This window comes from Chaetodon auriga, chromosome 23 (assembly GCF_051107435.1).
Source record: "Chaetodon auriga isolate fChaAug3 chromosome 23, fChaAug3.hap1, whole genome shotgun sequence".
Lineage (NCBI taxonomy): Eukaryota > Metazoa > Chordata > Actinopteri > Chaetodontiformes > Chaetodontidae > Chaetodon > Chaetodon auriga.
Genome location: NC_135096.1, coordinates 7,383,283 through 7,396,927, shown reverse-complemented (window position 1 = coordinate 7,396,927; position 13,645 = coordinate 7,383,283). Strand labels below are relative to the sequence as shown.

General features: G+C 44.6%; 1 protein-coding gene across 3 annotated transcripts in view; it reads left to right on the top strand.

Moving 5' to 3' along the window:
• Positions 1 to 13,645, top strand: part of LOC143315914 (nck-associated protein 5-like) — a 128,825-nt gene that overhangs the window by 96,602 nt on the left and 18,578 nt on the right. For all 3 annotated transcript variants that reach the window (XM_076723474.1, XM_076723476.1, XM_076723477.1), the window contains 6 exons: positions 190 to 258; positions 2,063 to 2,101; positions 2,267 to 2,386; positions 8,178 to 8,282; positions 9,407 to 9,595; positions 9,930 to 13,546. In XM_076723474.1, coding sequence (XP_076579589.1) covers positions 190 to 258; positions 2,063 to 2,101; positions 2,267 to 2,386; positions 8,178 to 8,282; positions 9,407 to 9,595; positions 9,930 to 13,546 — 4,139 coding nt within the window. The remainder of the gene's footprint in view (positions 1 to 189; positions 259 to 2,062; positions 2,102 to 2,266; positions 2,387 to 8,177; positions 8,283 to 9,406; positions 9,596 to 9,929; positions 13,547 to 13,645) is intronic.

Genomic DNA, 13,645 nt, shown 5'->3' with positions numbered 1-13,645 from the left:
TGTACATTTTTTATTGGCCTTGCTGGTTCAGCGTTGACATATGACCTTTGTGCAGTCTCCTCTTAGGTGCAGCTCTGGCTTGATTGCCACGTCTGTCTTCACCGCCGTGGCATCAAGTGTAAACCAAAGTCAACGCGCTGCACTGACGCTGAACGTGTCTGACTGTGTGTGTTTGCGTGTTCCTCGCAGGAGCGGAACTCCGCCTTGGCTTCGGAGAACGAGAACCAGAGGGAACAGTACGAACGCTGTCTGGATGAGGTGAGCGTGGACCCTGTTTGTCACACTCAAGGGCGCCGTGCACCTCGCCAGATGTTTCACTTGCCTTGAAAAGTCCAGTTTTCACTTCACATGAGCACGATGAGTCACACTGCTGAGTTTAAGATTTAGGTTTTAATGATGTCCTGCAAAGTGCAGCGTGTTTCCACAGGTTGTCAATTTACGTGAAGCACATCTTGACGGAGAGGTGAAATGCTGATATTAACAATTAATTATGAAACCGGAGAAATTACTCTGCTGAGCTAAATCAAGCTTTAGCTCCCTAAAGTCTGATTTATGTAAGAAACTTTTACTGCAACCAGGATGCAAGTTATTTTCTATGCCTTTTTAAACTCTTACGCACTATTACGAGTCTTTAATGTCAGGAGGCTTTTTGTTGATGCTCGTATAATAGCAGCAACAGAACACCCAGAGCACCGCACTTAGCTGTACACTACACAAATGCACCACCATCACACTTACGTTCAGCTTATTATTTGTAGCCAGTATTCCTTTTCTCATAAACAGCAAAGCTGTTAAATAACCTTAACCTGATGTGAACTGGTGGTAGTGAAGTAATGGTTTACATAACAATGGCACTTGTGTGCCCTGTGGTTATTTGTGAGAGCTTGATAAGTGCTGTTTAGGGAGCCACATGAGGGGAATAAACCAGCCCGGCTCTTGGCTGTGCCTGCATGCTGAATCACTCCAGGAGGGAGGGTGGGAGTGGGAGCGCTACTACATGGGGAAGTAGTGTCCAGCAGGGACAAGCTGCCCAATTTGTCCTGGAAGCAAACGGCTCAGCAGACTGCCGGGGGGCAGGAAAGACCGGCGAGAGAAGATGGGGGGAATGAGAGAAGAAAGGATGGAGATGGGGGAGGAGGAAAGGGTGAGGATGAAGATTGTAAGTGAGTGATAAAAAAGAAAGGAGGGGGAGGGGGATTTCGGGAGACAGTATTAGAGTTTGCATCCTCTGTGGGTTTTATTTGGGGCAGATTCAGTCCTCGTCTCCTCTCTGCTTCCTTGCCTGCAGTAAGATGGCGCAACTGGGCTTTGTTGTGTTTACTTGTCAAGTGTTTTCCTATGCTTTCTGACTTGTGTGGACGGTAATGATCCTGTCGTAATGATGGAGGATGCGGAAAGCCTTAAGTTTGCTTTGTAACAGCAGGGATGATCATTTTCAATGTCAGACCAGCTGCTTGTCTGGATTTTAGTGCGTCGTCAAGCTCATTCGGAGTTTAATTACTTGTGTCAAAGTCACACAGAGTCGACAATTCAGATCAAATTCTCTGTCCGACAACGTTAAGGCCGATCTGTAAGTTGTGGTTCCAGGAGCAGGGCTCATTTCACCATATTTACTCCCATCTCTCCTCATTCAATAAATGAGAGCGGGTGCACTCACAAAAGCCGATGTGGCTTCACACGGTATTAATGAGCAATCAATGAGCTGTAATCGGAGCTGCTTCTCCATCGGCGTTGCGGTCTGAAGTTGTGGTCTGAATCCCGGATGCCACCGCTTCGACATCAGGCAGATGCTGTCAGTGCCACCATTAGGAAGTGAGAGTTAAACATAAGACAGTGCACACACACACCAGATGCGTGGAGAAAAAACTGTAATATATTGCGCCATTATATTCGCTCATAGTAAGTCGTCTTACGTGTGAATTAGGTGATGATGTGCAGCGTAAGCAATGCAAATGTGGCCTACAGAGGCCTTTAAGGGTCATACTTGATCTAGAAGATTGTGTCAAAGCAGCCAATTTACATTCAGCAATGTCTTGTTTTTCCTCTCTGTTGTCTGTTTAAGGTTGCCAATCAAGTCGTGCAGGCGCTTCTCACCCAGAAGGTTTGTTCCTTATCCCATGGAGACCATTTTGCACCTCATCTCAACAGCATCATCCCTAAATAACCCATCAAAACTGTGAAATTTGTTAGAGTCACGTCACATAGACTGAACATTACACTAGCAAGGCATGCATTTTCCTGACGCCGTCCTCTTCTCACCTGGCAGGACCTGAGGGAGGAATGTCTGAAGCTGCGGACTCGAGTTTTCGACCTCGAGCAGCAGAATCGGGCGCTGAGCATCTTGTTCCAGCAGCGGATCAAGCCCGCCTCGGACCTGCTTCTCCAGGTATGCCGCCCACGCAGATGTTCACGCCTTCAAGCTGCGACTGGCTTCAGTGAGGAGATTCACTTGGGAAAGTGGGGGATAGGAGAAGCGCTGTGCGTCAGAAATGCAGCCCTGATGAGGCACAGCGGCCAAGAATTCGGCAGGTGTTTTGTGGTGTCGGTTCACACGTTTCTGCAGCAGGTTTTCATGCAGAGAAGCCAGCTTGATAATGCCATCCACTGACTCTAACCTGTTATCAGCTTCCTCCAGTCTCCCCAGCCACACTTATATATAGATATACGTACATGCATAACAAGCTTTCAACAAGAAGAAAGAGCCGCTCCAGGTGCAGAAATGATAAGTATCTTCACAGAGTGCTGGTTACCTGAAAGGAAAACATGCTAAATAGCAGTAATAGAACTATAAGATTATTATGGTGCAACACCCTATGGATGCTAAGTTTATTTATGGCAGGGGACCCCAAACCTTTCCCTAACACCTATAGATGTAAAAATGGTACAAGGACCCCAATTTTTTTATTCTTTGGGCTGTCCTGATCTATAACATATACCCGCACCCCTGTAAAAACCTGCACTCAGTCGGTTTCCAAAGGAAGCAGCAGCTCGTCCAGTAAACAAGACCGAGCGCTTATTCTCACGCATTTACAGTTGTTTTTCATTTGGGTTGTTATTAAGCTGCTCTGGGGTCTCAGCCGCTAACAGGGGGCTGCAAATTAGACTGTAAATACTTTGATTAAGAGCACAAAAACAAAACTCTTTTCCATCCATCTTAATCAATCTTTTTCTCTGCTCAGACGTCGATTTGAGCTCTGCTTTTCTGTTTTGAAGCCAAGATAAAGGAAGCGCAGGCGTGAAAGCGTCACGGTTCGGTCTGAAGCTGCATATGTGCACTTTTAATGTTCTTATTCTTCTAGTTTCAAGCTGAGGATTCACGCAGGCACTGAGGTCTCCCGGGACGTACGTTAAACTTCCTCAAATTATTTAGGAAAGCTTCTAAAAAGCCAGTGTCCTCCCTGGTGCACCACAGAAATTCAGAATCAGAATGAAATATTAAGTAGTTTTATCCCTCCCGTGCAGTTCTGACTGAGATATGGTTGCAGTACTAGAACCATAATCTGCTACATGAAGGGACGACTTATCTCTTTCACATCCTACAAAACAAGACTTTAACCACTAACCACCTAGTCTTTCTTCTGGAACCACCATTACCACCACTGCACTTATATTCTCACAAACCTGACAGTCTCTTTTGTGGAGTGGTTGAAAATTGCCTCAGTTCATCTTTTTTTGGTCTTGTGGAAAGCACCAATTCACTGAAAAATGTCTGTGGGTGCGTTCCAGCTAGGTTTTAAAGGTGTTATTATGAGAGGGACGGACCTGCCGCTCGACGCCTCACCCATCTATTGTCAGCAGTGACAAACAGGGCAATCAGGTCAGTTTGGAAAGTAGGGTTTCACATAATTGTGCAAATTGCCGCGGGAGTCGTCGCTGTCAATATGAAAATAGCAAGCTGCCAAAAGAGAGAGAGAGAGAGAGAGAGAGGAAAGGAGCTGTCAGTCCATCCAGACGAGAGGAGAAGAGGATGAAAGGAGAGGAGCCAAGCAAGGGTAGATAAGAAGGGAAAGATGGGAGGGTGGAAATGGAGAAAGATGAGATAGCGGAGAGGCACGGGCGCCGAGACGACAAGGAGGTAGAAATGAAAAACCGAGGCCAAAATAAGAAGGGGCAGAAATGGTAGATAAATTGAATAAAAAAAAAGAAGAAAGATGTGTTGTAAAGCTCTCTGTCAGTTCCATCTTCTTCCAGCATCATTACTGCACAGGCAGGGACATTGTCAAGCGAAATTGCAATATAAAAGGCTTGAAGAGGGATATTGATGATACTACAGCAGGGACCAAGAGGTGCAACCTCGCTGGAGACGCACGGCCCAGGCTGTGTGCAATATGATTTCCGCTCAGATGCAAACAAACAGCTGGGATTACATATCAGTTTGTGTTGACTTAAAGTCTCCGATGCGCACCTTTAAACATGTAGGTTCTCCCAGCAGAAAACGATCAGCCTGCCTGCTCATTATTCAATAATATCATTTTCACCATCAACTGGTGATTCGGGGTAAGAATTAATCACAGTGTGATCATGCTGCTCCGGATGTTCTGTGCATCCATTATGAGCTCTGCAGGCATGTGGGAGGGCTGTTAAAAACATCTATATTTATCCTCGTCACAGGGGACTGGAACTTCCGACAGCATGTAATTCAGATTTGACTTTGTTTTATCTGTCTGATGCATTCAATGGCTGATTGAATCCTTGAATTGAACGTCATAAATATCATAAAACCACCATATCCTTTAAAAGCATGAAGGAGATGATCAATATCCCTCTCATGTATGAATGAAAAATTACTTTAAATCATTCTTTAAGGTCTCTGTGTAAATGTAATTAGTATGAAGGAACATTAGCAAAGAACTTGACAGTTATTTGTAAGAATTGTGCCTACAAAAGCATAACTGAAAAAAAAAAAAAAAAAACTGTCAAAAAAAAAAACAAAACCCATATTATCATCACAACATGCATGAGAGAAGAGAGGACTGGCTGGCTTGATTTGCTCACCTGCCTTCAATTATTATCAGGTGCTCAGAGGAGCGAGCTTAACGAGCAGCAGCCAGCGGTGCAAGGTACATACAAGTACATATAGATATAGATACAAGTACATATAGACTGAGGTTGCAGGGGCCATGCAGCCCGAAAGGTGGACCTGCAGACACTATTCAAGGCTGCAAAAAACGTAATTATGGCCCTTGCACCCCTTCATGGCATCCACTTAGTAAACCATTCGAGCAGGATTCCTTAGGAAAATATGAAAATAACAAGGGTGAGTGTTCATGCCTTAATTACCCATAGGGGTGTACTATTTCCCCATCTAGCGCTGGACCTTTTGCTTATCGGTAATTAAACATTCTCCAGTTTCCAGTGGGCATCTTGAGTTTCTCTGATAAAGAACCATAATGCTTTCAATGGTGGCTACACCAGTTGTGCACCTTCAGCCGGACTGGTTTGATTCCAAAGTCGCCACGTGTTCATTTAAGAGAAATCTGTCATTGTTAAGATGAGGGGGAAATAACTGATGTGCAGTCCCATTCTCTCATGCTGCTTGTCAGGTCGCCTGTGACAGCCGAGTGGCAATTGAGATGGCCATTACTGGGACGAATGCTGGGTGTTTCCTGAGCGACCTCAGGAAGGACGCAGCCTGACCTCATTACTGCACAGTTTCGCTGCTGCAATGTCCATTGCCTACCAGTTTTTTTTTTTTTCACAACACAAATGATGCAACTTTTCAAGAATAGCGGCGAATTCATTTCAATAACAAAACTTGCAGAATGGAGTGTTTGAGCTAATGCAGAACTGTTTTCAAACAGAACGCCGTATATCTCACCTTCGTCTTGTCATATTACAGCCGAGCTTTTGTCTCATCTCCTGGTGTAGTTTAGCGGGCTTGGTGTAGCTGGAGCTTTTGGAAAAGCCCTTATGAGTCAGACATATAGATCAGGTCATGCAGGTGAGCATAAACACTTGGGTGTGTGTGTGTGTGTGAGTTTATGTGTGGTGGTGTTTGTCTTTTCTCTCTTGTCTGCCTGCTGTTGTGTGTGTGTGTGTGTGTGTGTGCGCACAGCGGTGTGTTGCAGCACCGCTCAACCGATGAGTTTTTGACAGTGGCTGCCAATACTGATGTATTTGTTTGGAAGCTGCCGATTGCTGCTATTCTGGGCTGATATTCATTATCTTGAAATATGACCACTGTCAAGCCAAAAACAACAAAGAACAAAAGCAGGAAGCCTCTTTTTTTTTTTTCTCTTCAAAATGGCACACCAAACTTCTTCTGCTGGCTTCCAGGCAAACAGAATTATTCCAGATGGTGACTAAGGCCAAATTTGCATGATATATTAGTCTTTCATGCATTAATGAGTGTGTTACTGACTTTGATCTTGGCCTTGAAACTCAAAAAGCTCAAGAATTGTACACACGGCCTTGTCATCTACCGTTTCCATCAGCTATCTTCCCCTCGTGACCCTGTGACTCTATCGACTGAATCCTTGATGAGGATGCTGAGGAGGTGAAATCCAGCACCCTACGATAAGATCAGAGCCTCCCGTGACACTTCAGCCACTCCCATCCCATGTGGGCAGCAGGGAGGCCCGGCGATGCGGCATCAGAGCTGCACCGATTTCAATTTCACGACTTTGAAGCTGGCACCAGAAGCCATCTGGCACTTTTGATTCCAAACTGGTAAAACTAAACTGGCATCGATCCAGTTTAATATAGTGTTAGTAAATTCTGGGTGCAGTCATTTGTGAGACTAGAATTTCAAAGTTCAAAACAGACCCAGTTTTGAGCTGCAGAAAATGAGAAATCCACCACAGTTAAACAGCCAAAATCAAACCAGAGCCCAGTGCGGAGATGCAGAGCTTGATGTTATATAAATCCTAAAAATAGTAAAGAATACTTTTCCGTATTGCTGAGCTGAAAAAGCATTGAAAGTGGGCATCGATCTGTTTCCATAGCACCATTACCACCTAGTCACTGAAGGTGAAAAGGCAGTCTCTTTGAAAGCTTATTCACAAGCTCGTACTAACACAAAAAGAAGCTTTTCCTTTAGATGTTTTGCTTGAAGTGGAAGAGAGAAACGTAGGACGGCTGTGTTTTGGCCACAGGCGACGCGATGCAGGTTGTTTGTTCTGAAGAGACAAAAGAAGCAGTTAAGTTCGGGTATCATTAGGAGCTGTTTTCTTTTGTGTTTTTCCCACCAAAATGTTCAGAGGACATCTTTCACAACACACAAAAAGTCAATACAAACTGTCAGCAAAGAATGAAATGAAATTGTGGATGAATCCTTATACTAAAATGGCATTTCGGAGCTCAGCCTCCATTTGCTGAAGGTGACTTTCACTTGTATAGCATGCAGTTTTCTGGATAGATATGTTTCGAAACAGCATGAGAAGTGCATTTCATTTTAATTGTAGAAGCTAAAGCTGAAAGATATCAGAGCACAGAAATGCACACATGTGTATATACATATACTCCCTGAGTGAGCATTAGTTTTGCCCTTGGCAGGAAATGCAGCCTAAGATCAAGTGTTTTGTTCCAGCATATTTCCAGTTTGAGTTAATTTGAGCACAGGGAAGCCAGTGTAATTAAGTTCTGAGATTAGCACGTGGAAATGTATTTGGTTTTGTATCCTTCCCTCTCAAGCACAAGAGTTAAATAACAGAGGAGACTGCAGACTAGCATATGAATTAAAAAAAAAAAAAATCAAAGGAATCCCTTACTCCCTGATGCAATTATTTCCTATTCACATTAGTTTTTTCCAGCCGATGACATTAATGACTTTGAGCGAGGAGTACGAATCAGGGCTCTGCATGGCGCCAGTGGAGGGAATCTGATGGGCACCTGTAAGGCCGGCGAAATACTGCTCCGCCTCAACGTACGCTGCAGCTTTTTGAGATGCTGGAAAAACAAATCCACACTTAATTTAATTTAATTTAATTTAATTTAATCTTTTGCATGCCTTTTTACTGCAATGGATCATTTGGTGTTAAAAAATATTCCAGGTATGAAATTTGATTTAAGTTTGAGTGAACGGAACATTAACAAAGTGCTAAAGAAGACTTTTAGATTGTGCGAGGTGCGAAATATTGATGGAAAAAAAACCCGATCAGACACCAAAGCTCATTTTAATTTCTTGAAATCCCCAAAGTCAAACCTGACTGTGGCGTGTCCTTCCTTTTGCCTTTCAGAAACTCCACTCTCGGATCATGGATTTATCTGCGGCAGATTTGCTCCTGGAGCCAGAGAGAAGCAAGGCCTTCTTGCTTTCCAGGAATACAGAGTCTCCCTCCAGTGTAAGCTTAATGGGAAACATGCAGAAGGCGATGTTTTTTTTTCAGTCTTGTGAATTGTCCAGGTATCATAACCGAAATCATTACAAGGTATTAAAATACAGACCTAACTATCTGAAGCTGTGACCCCTCCTCTGCCCTCAGCAGGAGGAGCTGGCAGTATCACTTGGCACTAAGAGGAATAAATCCTTGTCATATTACCAGAAACCCATCGATTGAGACTCGCTGTCAGTAAAAATGACTCCATACCACACTGTGGTACATTAGTCATCTTATGTATTATGCATTAAGGGCTGAAAATGAGTTCGCTCCATTCTTTAACCATTTTAGCCCTCTGAGAATGCCACCTGATAAAGCCTTGTGTGTGCCTTGAGAGCGGATGAAGAGGGAGGAAATGCAATAATAATGGCCAAGATGTGAATTATAAATCACCTTGTTATGTAAATATGCAAAAGTACCACATCTCATTTGCGTTAGGTGATACATGCAAGTGACGCTTACATGAAGTTAGTGAAATAGCACCTGTGACGTGAATGTATTTTTTCCTATCTTGCAAACCGGAACTTTTTAAAAAATAATAATTAAATAATAATTTGCATGTCAAATTCTCCACAGTGTGATGCTAATTGGACAAACATCTGCAGTGTTGTAATGACCATGCATGAAAATGTGATTGACGTTTTTGAATTAATTTTGAAAAGTGCAGTGCATTTGAGGAAACTATCCTAGAATATTTGATTGCTCTGTCAAGTCTTTGCTAAACATCTTTCATCACAAAATTAACAGTAAGATAGCAATTAGATATGCAACACTACCCAACAACCTACACATTGAATCCTCCTCATGCATAGTGACAGAAAAATCTTTTGAAGATAAAGGAAAGCTATACACAATGCGAAAACACTTAAGATTAGTAGAGCAGTACCTAAGGATTACTTAACCTATAACTTATTATGTGACAGTTAAACATGTCCAGCTAAGCCGCTTGACACCATGTTTGTAGTATGCTTTATCAATGCTTTTCCAGAAACTTTTCCAGCCTTCCAACCTCACCCAACAACTCTGCACATAACAGGATAGACAATGCTAAACAAACCATAATGTCATGTCTCTTTTCTATCTCATAGGAGCTTCAGTTGAATGGAAAGGCAGGCCTCCCTGTGGCCAAGTGTCTGAGCCAGCTTAGTCTGACAGTGCCAGCTCCTGTGTACCCACGCAGCAGCTGCAGCAGTAGTGAGTTGTCGCTGTCAAGCGCATGCAGTGAATTCTCCAGCGGCTCATACACCTGGAATGATGGACGCTCCTGTGGGAAAATGGTAAACCCCTTTACTCTATGATGACACTAAAAGGTTTTCATAGTTAAGGATGATGGTGCATTAACACAATTTGAGGCCCATAAAATGCTTGCTGAAATAAAAATATTTTTTCAGCATTATACAATTAAACATGTGGTTGAAGCCTCTACTGAGGCATAATGGCTTAGAGCTTGGAAAAATGAAGATCTTCTTTTGTCTCTTTGTTTACACATGAAATGTGAGTTATTCAAATCAAGGTTTTCCAAGTTCACTATAAAAAATAAAATCAAAACCATTTGTGTGCCGAAATTTAATTTGTGTGAGGCTGACCCAGTCTTTCTTTTTTTCTCTGCAGTCATCTCTGACCTGGGAGAAGAGGCTGAGTTTGGGTTCGTCAGCACCCAGCAATATCTGTGCTGCCCTGGAGGAGCAGCAGCCCACGAGGCGCAAGGAAAGCCACATACTAGAAGGATTGAGAAAGCTGCAGAGAAGGAAACACAGGAGCTCCTCTGCTTCATCCAAGGTCTCCAAGTCAGGCTACAAAGACTGCATGAACTCCAATGAGGGCATCTACTCCCTGGGTATCAAGAGTAGCAGCAAAGGAGTGTCCAAACCCAACCATGTGGGTAGAACTTTAGCTGCTGTGGGCAAGAAGTTCTCAGATGATTCTGATGATGCTGATGATGAATTGGCAAATTCCAGTCGTGGAGATGACATCCCCACCAAGGACAGCTGGTTTTACTGTAAGAGGCTCTCCCACAGCATCTCAGACAGTTTGTGCAGCTGGGAGGGGATACAGGACAGTGGAGGTGGAGGTGATGGTAGCTCAGGTCCCGTGGATATGAAACACCCCTCTGGTTATGACTCAAAAGAGCGTCCTGAGAAACTCATGAGTTTTATCAACAGTTTTCTCCCTGAGGGAGGGCGGACATCAGCTTTTACTAAACCATCCATGCTGCACTTCAACCCGTCTGATCCAGAGGGTCCAAATCACCTCTCTGATGTGGATGATCCAGAGGAACTCAACTCTGAGTCCAGCGACATCCGAATGTCCTTCAGTCAGCCACTGGAGCAAGCAGAGAGGGACTCCAAGAGACTGTCAAGAGATGCTGCAAAGCTTCTCACACAACAGTGGTTGCGAAGAGACCAGGGGCGCACCCAATCTGCCGATGGGAGGCCCAGGCCTTTCAGCCTAATTAAGGAGCCCAAGGTTGCCAAGTGTACTCAGTCTGAGGAGAGCATTTTGGCAATATTTGATGCAGAGGGAGAGCCTATTGAACTCTGTGCTCAGAAACTCCCAGTAGGTGCTGGGCCTCAAAATGACATTAAAGGTAGCAAGGTAGTTGCTGATTACTCAGAAGTCGTTCCACAAGAGAGACCAACAAGGCAAAAGTCAGGAAATGCAAGAAACTACACTGTTCTTGAATCTCCAGAGAAGCTATCTGAATATCAAATTAGAACTAGCAAAACAAGCAACAGTAGGGAGGGCAGTGCAGAGAGGCTGTCAATGCAGTTGACTCCACAGAGGAAACTAATCAAGCCACCAAGCAGCCGATCTAATAAAGGCCATTCCATTCCTCCCATGAATGATTCTGCTGGTCCCAAGTCCAGTGGTTCAAAGATACCTGGTCGTAACAAACCTTCAGGATCCCCACTGCGATTGTCTAAGGGCTCCTCCACTGAACCAAGTAACAGTGGAAACTCAACATCCTCTGGTCAGGAGAAATCCCCCTCCTCTCCTACAGTCAAAACATCCAGGTTTATCAAGACACCGGGAACCTGCACACAGAGCCCAAAGGCAGTAAACTACAAGCTCCCCAACAGGGCCGAATTCACTAAGGGCTCATCCTCCAGTTCCCCTCACCTCTCAAGGAGGCATCTGGAGTATGCTGACAATGGCGAACAGCCAACCAGAGACAAACACTGTGAAACCAGCAAAAATAAACTCAGGTCCCCTTCTCCACCCCCTCCCCCTGGCCGCACCACCTCCTTACTGATCAGACCAAATTATGAAGGGTCGCCTCAAGCACATAAAACATGGGTGGCTCAACCATCCACACCAACCACTGTGAGGGGCCCTCCCCCAAGTTACCACACCTCACTTTTACCAAATATGCAAACTACACTACCCATCAAGGATAAAGACTGTTTAGAATTGGATGCAGGCTACGGGACTGCACTTGCACCTCAGAAACTGGCTGACAAAGCCAGTCAGCACCTTCAAAAGTCCCCTGCCATGACTCAGACACCTACTAAAGGCACTTCCAAGAGGATGACCACGAAAGACTACCTCCCTTCTGCAAACTCAGGGTGTGCTCCCGAAACTGAAAATGCAACTAAAAGCTCAAAGAATGTCCCTCCTCCCTACAGTGCCCTCAGAGGATCCTCACTTCAGAACTCATTTGCAAGTAAAAGAGGATCAACCCATGAAAATGTCCATCACACAGTGCAGAAGACCCCTATTAGTTTACAGATATCACTTCAGGACACCCCTCAAGGTAAAACCGAGCCACAAAATGGTAAAGCTGTCATCAGCCCGCCGAGCTCGGTCATGATTTCCCCTAACACAGCAGATAAAGCCTCAAAGACTCGCATCCCGATGGGATTTAAAGCATTTTTAAAATCTCCCCCCAGTCATAAAAATAGTCCCTCTATACCAGGCAAGCAAGAGAAAGATCATATCAACTCAGTCTCCAAGGAGACTGTGACTTCAAATGCTTCTACCCAGTGTGACAGCTTGCAGCCAGTGTGCATTGATTCTCCACCCAAGATGTCCATTACAGAGGGCAAAGGTGAGGTTCAGTGTAGGTTACTGGAAGAGGAAGTTCATGCTGTTTTACCAGAGGAGGGGGACGTTTGTGATAAAGGGAAAAGAAGTAGTCAACTTTTCTCTCGATCCATATCTGTTACTACCAAAACTCATCTAAAGCCGGCCTTGGGGATGAACGGGGCCAAAGCCCGTAGCCAGAGTTTCAGCACCAACTATATTGAGAAACCCAACATCAATGCTCTAGATGGACCGGGAAAAATCCGAACTCAGATCATCACCAACTCAGGTGAAAGGGGGAACTCTTTGTCAAGACAGAGTTCCTTGGAGGTACCCAGTGTTGGGTTAGCAGACAGCCCTGTCCATTCCCCCAGGACAAGGCTGAGCCACTATGGAGGCATGACAGGGTCAAATAGCCACAACATTCTCCCCGAGAAAATGTCTAAATCTGGCTCCAAAGGTGAAGGGTCACAGGGTGTGGTGAAGGGGGAGGCAATCACCTCACCTTCTCAAAAAGAGGTTCGTAGCTTACCAATCAGCGACAGGACTGGTTTGAGCAACATCCGTAAGCCAGCAAAAGTTGCCTCTCATCCACAGTTTCAGCCTCCGTCCTCTTGTGTCTATAGTTCAGAAAACACAGTGCGAGAGACAGGAGGCATAGCAACTACCCCTAATGAACCAGACTTTAACAGAGAAGTCAAAACCCAGACAGATTCACCAAACAAAGCCCCAGATATGGAGGAGAAAAAAATCAGCCCAACAGTCTGCACTATTGAAGAGAAAGTCATGATGGGTATCGAAGAGAATATCCAGAAATGTCAAGAACAGGAGAAGGTTGCTGCTAACGAGGCCAAACAGAAAACGGGACCCTCTCTGGCAAACTGGTTCGGCCTCCGTAAGAGCAAACTTCCTGCTCTGAGTGGAAAGAAAGCAGATTCTCCCAAAGGAAAAGAGGAGAAGAGAGAGCTGAAGATCGGATCAGTGCTTGGAGGCAAACAGATGAAGTCGGACAAGAGGAAGGATAAGAAGAAAAATGATAACCAGCAGAAAGACAGTCAGGAGGTGCAGAATCTGTCCGAGATGAACAACAAGCTGAGCTCCATCATGGACCATTGCAACAATCAGATGGGTCAGATAGCCAGTCAGATCCAGTGTACGACAGCCTTTATCGGCAAAGACCAGTTTGTGAAGGAGCTTCTCGGCAGGTGGGTGATATAACACCTTGATCAGCAAGAATAAATTGTCTTTAATTGATCTCATGCTATGCTGATTGCGTCCTGTCACTGAGCCTTCTCAGATTCGTC